Here is an 11454-nt window from a genome sequence, read left to right as displayed (position 1 = left end):
CGACGGTCATCGCTTTGGCTCAGGGCCGGCAGCCGGAAGTGAGGAGGAGAATGAGGTCTCCGGAGCCGGAAGTGGGGAGGAGAATGGCGGTGGCACGCGCTGGACCGGAGCCGGAAGTGGGGAGGAGAATGGCGGGGGCACGCGCTAGGCCGGAGCCGGAAGTGGGGAGGAGATTGGCGGTGGCACACGCTCTCCGGTGCCGGAAGTGAGGAGGAGAAGCGCCGCCACCGCACACACACGGGCTGCCCACAGCATGGGTAGGCCGCGCCGGACCGCACCGCGCCGGAGGCTGCCGAAGGCAGAGGAGGATGCCGGGGAGGAGCCCGCCGGGCCCGAGCCGGGCCCGCTGGCCTCGCAGAGCTTCACGGACGAGGTGGACGATTTCCACGAGGCGCGGTTCGAGGCGGTGATGGGGGCGCTGGGGAGCGAGGACGAGGCTGAGGAGGAGAGCGAGGAGGAGGTGCTGGGCCTGGAGCTGCCGGAGGAGAGCGAGGAGGAGGAGGAGGAGCCGGGGGGCGAGGAGGAGGATGGGGATGAAGATGAAGAGGATGGGGACCTGTCTATGCACAGTGACCTGGAGGAGCCAGTCAGGGGCTCCGGCCTCCCCCACGAGCTCTCCTGGGGGCAGCGCAAGCAGCTCTATTATGACACGGACTACGGGGCCGCTGCCCGCTCGAAGAACAAGCGGAGTCGCGAGGAGGCTGAGGCCGAGGAGCTGGAGGAGGAGCAGGAGGCTCAGGCCATCCAGAAGCGTCTGGCGCAGGCCTTGGGCGAAGACGACTACGGGCTGGACCTGGTGCAGGCCTACGCGGATGAGCAGCGCAGCACCCAGCTGCTGGAGACGGGGCCGAAGATCGCCAAGGATTTGAAGGCGCTTTCCAGAAAAGAGCAACTGAAGCTGCTGAAGCAAGAGTCACCCGAGCTGCTGCAGCTGATTCAGGACTTTGAAGCCAAGTTAACTGAGCTCAAGGATGAACTGAATCCACTCATGCACATGGTCAGGAATGGGATCATCCCAAAGGGAAAAGGCAGCCGTTACCTGCAGACCAAGTATCATCTCTATTTGAATTATTGCACCAATATCAGCTTCTACTTGGTTCTGAAATCAAAGAGGATTCCAGTTCAGGGCCACCCTGTTATTGAAAGACTGGTTGCTTACAGAAATTTAATCAATGACTTGGGGATTGTGGATGAAAAGTTATCATCAGAAGTCCAATGGCTCCTTAATGAGCTCCACAATACTGAGAGAAATGACGTAGGAGGAAAGAAACAATCCATAATGCTTCTTCAGAGAACTGTTAATAAAAATAAACCAAAATCCATTCCTAAGATTTCTACTGTTGAGGCTGCTGCTAAAGAACCAAGAGATGATTCAGACTTAGATGAAGAGTCTGCCTTGAAATTTTACAGGGAGATGGAGGAAAAGATGAAACTCAAGAGGAAGAGAAGAGAAGATCAGAATGCTATGGAAGAGGAATTGGTTCTCGAAGAAGATCCAAATAAAAAGCGAGGTATAACATATCAGATTGCCAAGAATAAAGGCCTTACACCCAAAAGGAAGAAGATTGATCGTAACCCAAGAGTCAAGCATCGTGAGAAATTCAGGCGTGCTAAGATTCGTAGAAAGGGCCAGGTTCGCGCGGTTCGAAAAGAAGAGCAAAGATATGGTGGTGAACTGTCTGGCATTCGTGCTGGAGTTAAGAAAAGCATAAAGCTTAAATGATTCCCTCTGCGATTTTTGGACCTGAAGATAGTGTATGTGAACACAATAAATAATTTCTAAATAGAACATTGTGGGTTTTTAAATACTTATTAGTGTAGAAAGTATATAATATATATTTTAAGAGAATGTTCAACCAGCCCTTTAATTGTACACCTCTCTAAAAATAACCCTGAACACTCACTCCTGTGTACAGGAGCTATTCCCTACATCACTGTCTGTTACTGTAACTTTCCCTATAGGGTGTTATTCTCTGAGAAGCAGAAAAGGTTGTGATGGAAGGAAGTGAAATACGGATGACAGGGTGGGAATTAGGTTGGGTAGGACTTTACAGAGGGTGCCAAAATATTTGGCAATTGGGAAGAGACTTGGCAGCGTCTGCGAAAAGATTCTATGTGGAGAGGGAGTTGGGGAGTAAAATGTGTGCCGCTACCATTGCCATCTCCTTTGCCTATTTTGTTGCCTGTTTCTCTGGTCCAGTAACTGTGATGAGCTGTAGAATTAGGTGCCTGCTATGGTAGTTCCTGTAATGGCTGCTTTACTTTGCTCCCACCTTTCCTCTGGTTCTTTGGAAAATTGTAGATGAGGTAAGAATTAGATAATAATCTAATTATACAAGGGAATGAATCACTAACAAGAAAAAATCTTAGGTCTAGTAAGCAATAATTAGCAATTCGGTAGAAAGCTGCGACCTTCACAAGCTTATGTATTTTCTATACTTAGTGGGCCAATTATGTAGCGGTTAAACAGTTTAACCCTTTGTCTTTGGCCTGGTCTGTACTACCGTTTTAGTAATTGGTTGTCAGCAATCTGTTATTTGCATTGGTTATTTGCATGAGCACAGTTGAGATATAAGCAGAGACAAGGACAAATTGACCAGCACCCGTTCATTTCAAATCATTAACCTTTGCTATAACCCCTGCTCTGATTTGTCCTTGTCTGTACTTCTAGCTAAATCATGCTTACAGCAACTTTCAAAGTCTCCTATTTTTCCTATGCATTCTAATGGAGAACTGCATTTCCTGTGTTTTAATCTCAGACTGAAAGTCCTGCTGGGAAGTATCAATAAAATGACAGAGACCACTCACAGTTCTGGTTATTCTGAAATAGTGACAGGTGTTTATAAATCCCTCTTGAAAATGCGACCGGGTAATTTGCACCACTGTGAGCCATATCCCGAGAGATGCTGAACATATATAAGTCCAGTTAAGTTCTAGTTTTGGGTGCTCATATCTCAGGATGGCAAGTCTGGCTTGATTTTTGTCCCAGGTTAGCAGTGTATGAAAGTCATTATAATATCCAATGGTTTATTTGAAATTAGTGGGTTAGTGGACATATGTCCACATTACAAAATCGTTATTGTAATTAGTAACCTTGTGACAATCTCCATGGGGAATCCAAGATTTGAAAATGCATCATAACTAAATCAATATTCTGACTTTTAGGCTGTGACAGGTTAACAATAATCTAAATATATGAGCAGTCCATAAACGGTATAGACAGCATCACTGAAATGTGTAGTTCCTCGAATGTAGGGAGGCAACCAGCTGCTGTACAGCAATGACGCACAATGGTAACATGTCAGTGACGCAAATCTGTTTTGCACACTCATTGGCATAGTCTTCATAGGTTATGTAATAATACTGCAGAGATGACACTTTCTCTTTAGATTAAATATGTATGTTTGAGTTCAGCTCAGTCTAATCGCTTTTTCCTAGAGGAACAAGTTCAGGAGTTATGTGCCACTTACTTCTAGTGACCAGTCATGTTCTCTCCCCCCCCCCGCCCCCCCCCCCCCGATTAATGTACATAAGCTTTTGTGAGAGGAAAACAAAACACGTGGGAAAAGAAGCATAGCAGAAATATAGTCAGACTGGAACATATGAAAGGAGAATGATTTCATCTTGTGTACTAGTCCCGTCAATTACTGCAGAAATTGGAGCTATGCAGTGTGATTCTAAAGACAGAATTTATCTCAATATGTGGATACACAGGGACAGATCCTCAGGGTAAATCCATATAACTTCATTGACTTCAGTGGTGCTGCACCTGTTTGCACCTATGAATGGTTTGATTGATGATTAAATGCAGCACAGGAGTACATGTTTACACCATACAACTACCATTCATACCATATAGCAGCATTCTGAATAGAACCAGTAATTAATTTGACCTTGGTAACAAACTAGTATTTTTGTGTTTCAGTAGTGGGTGTGACAGAGAGAACTTGAGCTTGATCTGGCCACTGAGCAGTGGCACCTTAGAAGCAGGAGGTGAGCCAATGCAGACTACTCCAGAGGGCCAGGGATCACTAGTGGCTGGCAGCAGTGGGGGCGATTGTCACACCTCCATCTTCTCTGTGAGATTGGGGTCCATGCTGTAGCAACATCTCAGAGAAAGAGGGAGGACTGCAGGTAGGTGTAGGAATGAAGCAAGGGATCCCTCAGGTCCTGGAATGATTGTTTGTGACCCTGTGCGTGTTTTCTGCTGGTACAATCCACACACAAACAATTTACCAAATTTCCATTGAAAAGGTCTTGTGTAAAAATCCCAAATATTAGGGGATTGGTGGTGCTGTTGAGCCAACAAGTTTCTTCAACTCTGATTTTTATTATGAAAGATGCATTTATTACATGTTTTATAGAATGGGATTGTCAAAAGTGCTCAGTGGTGGCCTAACTCTGCTGCAGTTGAAATCACTGGAAATTTTACTGTTGGCCATTGACTTCAGTGGAAGAAGAAATGTGCCAAACAGCACTTTTGAAAATCTCCTCTTTGAAGGTATTCTGGCTCTGAACTATGCCCTCTGTAACATGGTGGTTGTACATTGTAAAACTTGTCTGCGTACGAATGGCAAATGCTTGGGCTGTACACTCAGTCCTTGTAGCGTCACTGCCGGTGGGACTGAATAAGAATAAGTGTCAACAGTGTAGCAATTTGAAGTCCTTTGCTCTTGTAGCAGACACAAAAATATGTCTTCCTTATTTAGTGTTGCTCATCTTAAGCCTTTTATGATGGGAACCCAGGTTTAGCCTTAAATATGGAGGGAGTGTAGTTAGGGTGACCAGATGTCCTGATTTTATAGGGACAGTCCTGATATTTGGGGCTATTTTTTTATATGGGCTCCTATTACCCCCACCCCACCCCCTGTCCCGATTTTTCACACTTGCTATCTGGTCACCCTAAGTGTAGTGCTCCTTCATCACTGTTACCTTTATTTACTAATTGTGCTGGGAGCATGATAACGCAAAAAAAATCATTGTGCATTTCACAGCTGGTATTGTTTCAGTACATTAGCTGCACTTCTGGAAAGATCTCAGTTATAGGTGACTTTTAGGATTTTTTTTAAATAGACCTTTGTCCTTTTGGGGGGAAAGAGTGGGCATGGGGAATGGGGAAGGGAATATCAAAACCTCAACCCAACTGGGTGATTATACCAGTGTGTAAAAAATTTGAAAACACAAATTGATCTTATTACTCAGATGGCCACTAACTGAAATGCTCATTTCCTATAAAGATGATTTTCATATTACCATTCAGGGTGGATTTGATTTAAATACGTAGTCAGGAAGACTCGATTTAATCATGGTTTTCTACATAAAAGTGCATTCTTGTTGGTTGTTATAACCTTAATATATATTCTTCACAACTCAACTTCACTATAGATGTATAGTGTGTACCTTCTAAAAATTAAACTTACATTTTTAAACAGTGATTTATTTTGAAAACTTTTCCGATTAGTTTTACAGCTATATCAAAAAATGAATGATTGTTTGGTTATTTCATTTACCAAAGGTAATTGAAGCAGATATTTATGAAGTCATTGGGAGGTGAACTATCTCCAATTCAACCAGTTACTCATTAATATTTGGAGGATTTTCTTGCCATGCTGTATTAGGAGGAGAACATCACCAGACAGACATTTAAATTGCTTTATTTAAGTAAAACAACAACGTTAAGTATTCTGGATTTTTTTCTTCAACTACATTTAATATTTTAACAAAACAAGCATATGTCCCTCGCTTCTCACACTTATCTCCAGACTTCTTCTCCTTGTCCAGATCTATTCCACCCCCAACAATCTTCTGTTTATTGAACTTTTTGAAACTTTGCACTTTTAGAGAGAGGTAAGGGATTGACTTTGTGTACACAAATTTGCACAGGGACAATAGAGTTGAGGTCTGTTATTTCTCACCGCTATATTTTATTTATTTATTTATTTAAAAACATTTTTGCTGTTAACCAGCATGGTACCTCTGGAGACACAAATCCACAGTTTGAGAACTGAACATAAGAACAGTTTGAGAACTGCAAAACTAAGCATCTCTGATGGTATCTTCTGGACTGAGCACTGAGTCCCATTGGGTAGATAGAAAGATTAACCTAAGTAATCTATACAGAAGCGTGTGGAACCCCATAAAATTGGGTCCCTAATCCATGAACTATTGGAACTCATCTACCAAACTTTTCTTAAACATTACATGAATATATTGTCTCATACTATAGAATTAGAATTTACAATCCCTATTCCATGATGAGATATCTTTGAGCTATAATGCATCTTAATTAAAACTATGTTTAGATAGGTTTTTTCCTTAAAAAACATTTTATCAAAAATATCCGATTTAAATAAAAAAAAAATGATTTTTATCCACCCTGTTACCATTCATATCCTTAAAGGTGTAGAACATACACAGCTAAATTAATGTGCAAAATCTGAGGGCAAACAAAGTATGCAGAATGCTTTGTGATAATGTATAAAATTGATGGACCTTTGACAACAAGCAGATTTATGGAACTGATGATGCATTTCTCCCTTTTTTCAATATAAAAAATGTCCTCGCCTCTAGAAATTGTAGATTTGTAACTTAAGCCAACATTGATTTAGCATACTGACTTTAGCTTGTATCTTTAGTCTTTTAGGAAACGTTATACCACAATCCAGACAGTAGGTGGTGCACATAATCTTGTAGACTTGAAAGTAGTGCCAACCTGTTTAATCTGAAAATGAAATTTCTTGGGATCTTATTTACAGTTTGCTAATTCAGAGCCTAGACAATCTTCATTTTTGAAAGATTACATACATTTTTAATAGGGGCTTTTAAATATATTGAATAAGCAAGGGCTACTGAACACTACAAGGCAAGTTATGTAATTATGTCTCTAAGTGGAACTAAAAGACACTTCTAGCAGGCTACTGATAACACTGATGGTAAATGATTTTAAAGACCTCAAGAGAGGATGTGTGTGTGTGTGAAGGGTTCGGTCACAGGGACCCCCTTGGGACTGTCACCTGATGTGCTGAAATTACCTCGGACTCAGGAAGGAAGCTTGGGAAGAAATTAGGGAAACGCTTTATAGTGACAGAGAGGCAGTGGGTTTATGGATAATGTTTTCCTTATTCTAACGAAGTTCCTTGTTCACAGAAAAAACTGACACATCTAAATTACCATTGTTACATGATGTTATACCTCTGCCACAAAGTACTTCTGCTTAGTGATTGGCACGATGCACTGATTAGGAAGGATTTGGAGAGGCAGAGAAAAGATTAATCAAATGGCTATGCTAGAGCTATGAAACATAGCATGGAACTTCTGTAAACTTTTGCAAAGCCCTTGCCTTACTGTCTATTCACCTCCTGTTCAGCAAACAAGGTTTTTGGTGAGGGGATTCCTGGGGGGGCTTTAATATGTCTTCCCATCCAGTGGTAATTTCTATGAGTAAGCTGGACCAGACCATTTGCACGTTCTCCTCATCCTTTATGTTCAGGAGTTACACACTTGAAGCTGCATGACTCACCAGGATTTTTCTTTTTAACCTTTTTATAAAAATATATATTTGAAAAACACTAAGAAGACCTGTAGATACCACCATCTAGCAAGAGGGACAGGACACCAAAGATTCTGGTAAGTTCAGACACAAAGGAAACCAGCACCTGTTGTGGTTGGCTTTATTTTTGTATATGTGACCTTGACTACTGAGCATAAATTCCCCATTGCTGAGACAAAACGTGCAAGAGAAATATACAGACAGGTCTACCTAGATAGAATTAAATCATCTTGTAAACATCCACACCCCTGACTCACAACAACCAGTCTATTTGCCTGGTAATTATTCTGTAGTCATCCAGACAGCATCAGCTTTTGAATGTGTGAACAGACAATACAATGGAGGGTAGAAACCCAACAGACCATTCTAAATCAAAAGTGTAGGGAAGTAAAAGTAAACCTGCAGCTGCCTAAAACAACACAAGTGTAGATACAGACTAACATGGCTACCCCCTGATACTTGACAAGTGCATTGCATCTTCTCTACTTTCTATGGAACTTCTAATAGAAACAAAATATCAGTTACACTGCTTTACTCTTCCTATCACTGACAAAACCCATTGAAAACTCTACCATACTGGGGTAGCAAATAATTAGTGGCAGAACTAGAAAAAAAAATTAGTCTTCAGGAATGAGTTGTCTTGAGGTTGCCATTTTTGCAATTGTATCCTGTGGGAGAAAATAATATTACATTGCAATATGACATGATGTTGCAACATGATGCAAAGAAAGATTGTAGACAGGATATTTTTCGGAACCTGTGAATTAGTCTGGCAAGATTCAAGAAAAATTAAGTTGGTGAAAAGTGGGAATCCTAAAATCAACACCAAAATTTATTCCACCTCTGAAAATCTTAATACAAACGCTTCATGCCCATCTTTTACAGCTACAATTTTCTGATTAATGTGAGCTAGTTATTTGTCTTAAATAACATAACTTTGCACTTCTATCCAAGGATCTGAAAATACCAAATAAAGAAAGCTTCACTACACTCTTGTAACGGAGGAGTATATATAAATATTCCCATTTTGCAGCTAGGAAATTGAAGCACAAAGCAGCTTTGACTTTCCTATAGTTGCATAAGGATGTCTATGTCACAAATAGAATTTAGATCTTCCCATATAAGGTCTGATACAACAAGGTGCTGAGTGTCTTCAGCTCCCATGGAAGTCATTAGTAGTGGATAATATGCAGCACCTTGCAGGATTGAGGACTTAATCACAAGATTATCCTTTCCTTCTTATATATGTTAACCTTTGTTGTGGGAAGACACACTAGGGTACACATGAAATGACACTGTTTTCTTTTAAATTGCTGTTCAGCCAGCAAGCAGTGTGTGTTAGGTGATGTCCTTTTAACAGGAAAAAGGAAAGGGAAGTTGGTATTCGCTTTTTTGTCAGGTGTTGGTACTGATTAAAATTTGGGCACTGGAGAGAGAAGAAAGTAGGCACTGCAGAAAATCCTTTCTTGAGGAGAGAGGCATATAACCTCTGCTTCAGCTTCTCCATTTGCAGAGTGGTGGTGATAAATTCTTCCCTACTTCAGAGGGGAAAACTAAAGATTTACTAATATTTGTAAAGCCCTTTGAAATCAACAGGTGCAGGAGGAAAGGTTATTTATTATCAACAGGTGCAGGGGCAAAGGAAAGGTTATTTATTATTATTATTATTCCAAATAAAAGCTAGAGTTGATTGTTTGTTGCAGGCTACATAAATAGTATTTTGTTCTTAAAGTAGATTTATGTAAGTTGTACAGAAAATCTGTTGTGCAGAATAGAGCCTAGATTGCCTCTCACCGGCAAGTCTCTTTTGTATTTGTTCTTGTGGAAAGGTATGATATGAGTCTTCTGTAAACATGCAGCATCTGAATCAGCTGTATAGACTAACCTGTGAGGTTCAATTACTTTAGTCAGATGGCACAGTGTGTAAGCCATTGCAAAATTTTGCACGCCAACTTCCATAAATCTACTTTAAGAACAAAATACTATTTATGTAGCCTGCAACAAACTTATGAAATGCTGTAGAATAAAAGTTTTGTTTGGTGTGGATGTTTTGAAAAATAGAAAATACATCTTGTTAGATTATATTGGAAGCTTCTCCTTCATAAACAATCCATAATTGTGACCTACAGCTGAAGACTATCTTTTGGAATTGCATGTTTGTATTACTCTATTTCTGTTCTCATCTTATTTATACTAGGTCCTGTTTGTCTAGTTAATTAAAAATGTAAACAATCAACTCTAGCTTTTATTTGGAATAGAGAAATTGGAAATTCAAATAACTTAGGCAGACGTTAAACCTGCCATGTCACCGAAGTTTTGAAAGTAATTCCTAATATTTATGTAGTATGATAGATGATATTTACAAAGGTAAAAACTTGGTCAACAATACCTCTTGCTATTAGTCTTTAAGAGAAACCAGTACTGGTAAATAATGTATGAGAGAAAATAACCTGAGGCCTAAATCTGCACAGTTTACCCATTCCTCACAAAGGAGGAAAACTCCTCATGTGACAACCTGCACAAATACACCTCTACCGTGATATAACACTGTCCTCGGGAGCCAAAAAATCTTACCGCGTTATAGGTGAAACCGTGTTATATCGAACTTGCTTTGATCCGCCGGAGCATGCAGCCTCGCCCCCCCAGAGAGCTGCTTTACCACGTTATATCCGAATTCATGTTGTATCAGGCCATGTTATATTGGGGTAGAGGTGTATCTGTATAGGTGTATAGTCCAGTCCCCTGGTTTGAAAATAGAGGCAGTGCTAAAGTTGTCATGTTTATAGTTCTTCTGTTGTAATTTGAATGTTTGATACTGTTTTAGGAAGGAAATTAGTATTTATAATTTGCTTGGAAAACAAAAAGTGCTATATACGTGTATTATATATAAGTATTATTCAATATTGTGTATCTGCCAAGAAAAATGGAGAAGCAAAGACAAAATAGCTATCAGACATGGTGTCACATACTACAGTGATGAGGGCCATGTAAGCACATTAATATATTGACAGAGAGAGAGAGAGGTACAGCAAACTCTTGTACAGTCATTTTACAAATGTACCTATTTAGGAGGAAAACAGCACCTGATACATTCTGCTGTAGTAAACTAAATCAAAATAACTATGCTGGAAATCATATTTGAAAGATGAATGGAGAGCTTCTAACTATAAAATAAGATCTATGTATACTTGTTAATTAATACTACTTAGTGCGTGCAGGACAACTTTATTTAATAAAGCAACTTGGACAAATTGCCCTCTCCCCCCCCCCCCCAAACTTCCAGCATGAAATCACACAATGAAGAAGTTAAAGGATAGAAGAAGGAAAAATACAGGCCAGTGAGAAATCTGGATCTTTGCAGCACCAAGCGGGGAGGGAGAGAAACTGGACACTAACGAGTGAGCGACCAAGTGTGCAGAGGTGTCAGTGGGGCTGGGAGCCCCCCAGGAGAGACTTTCTAACGCTCTGTGCTGGGGTGCACAGAGGGGACAGTGTGTGTGTGTGTTGGGGGGGGGGGTTCAGACACCTTCAGTGGCTGAATGTGCTGGGGAGATGGGAAGGTGAACCCCCTATAGAGTTGTACCCCTCAGGGGCTGGGGTGCGCAGAGGGGACGGTGTGTGTGTGTGTGTGGGGGGGGGGTTAATAGTTCACAGCCTCAGGCGCTGGGGTGGTTGTGGGGACGGTAGTGTGGGTGAGGGGTTGACCCCTGGGGAGTGGGGTGCATAGAGGAGACGGTGGGGGGGCTGTCAAGGTTGAATTAACCCCTGCAGGGGGGGTGTAAGGGAGCGTGGCAAGGGGCAGAGGGCCGTGCTGGGGTCTAACCCCCGGGGATGGGGGGTTACTGTGGGTGAGCTGAGCTGGGGGTGGGTCCCTGGGGGCGGGGCGAGCCTCCAGGCGGACGGGC

General features: G+C 41.5%; 1 protein-coding gene across 1 annotated transcript; it reads left to right on the top strand.

The window, feature by feature from the left end:
• Positions 1-104: 104 nt before the first annotated feature.
• UTP3 (UTP3 small subunit processome component) lies at positions 105-1789 on the top strand. Its single transcript, XM_005304111.4, has one exon. It carries the CDS (start codon positions 254-256, stop codon positions 1721-1723), a length of 1470 nt encoding a protein of 489 aa, XP_005304168.3. The 5' UTR covers positions 105-253; the 3' UTR covers positions 1724-1789.
• The last annotated feature ends 9665 nt before the right edge of the window (positions 1790-11454 follow it).

This window comes from Chrysemys picta, chromosome 5 (genome assembly GCF_011386835.1).
Source record: "Chrysemys picta bellii isolate R12L10 chromosome 5, ASM1138683v2, whole genome shotgun sequence".
NCBI classification, from domain to species: Eukaryota; Metazoa; Chordata; order Testudines; family Emydidae; genus Chrysemys; species Chrysemys picta.
The sequence above is the reverse complement of the archived record's forward strand: the minus strand, read 5'-3'. Positions and strand labels throughout refer to the sequence as shown.

Excerpts from the sequence above, each read along its gene's own strand:
- UTP3 (XM_005304111.4), top strand. The coding sequence starts at position 254 with ATGGGTAGGCCGCGCCGGACCGCACCGCGCCGGAGGCTGCCGAAGGCA.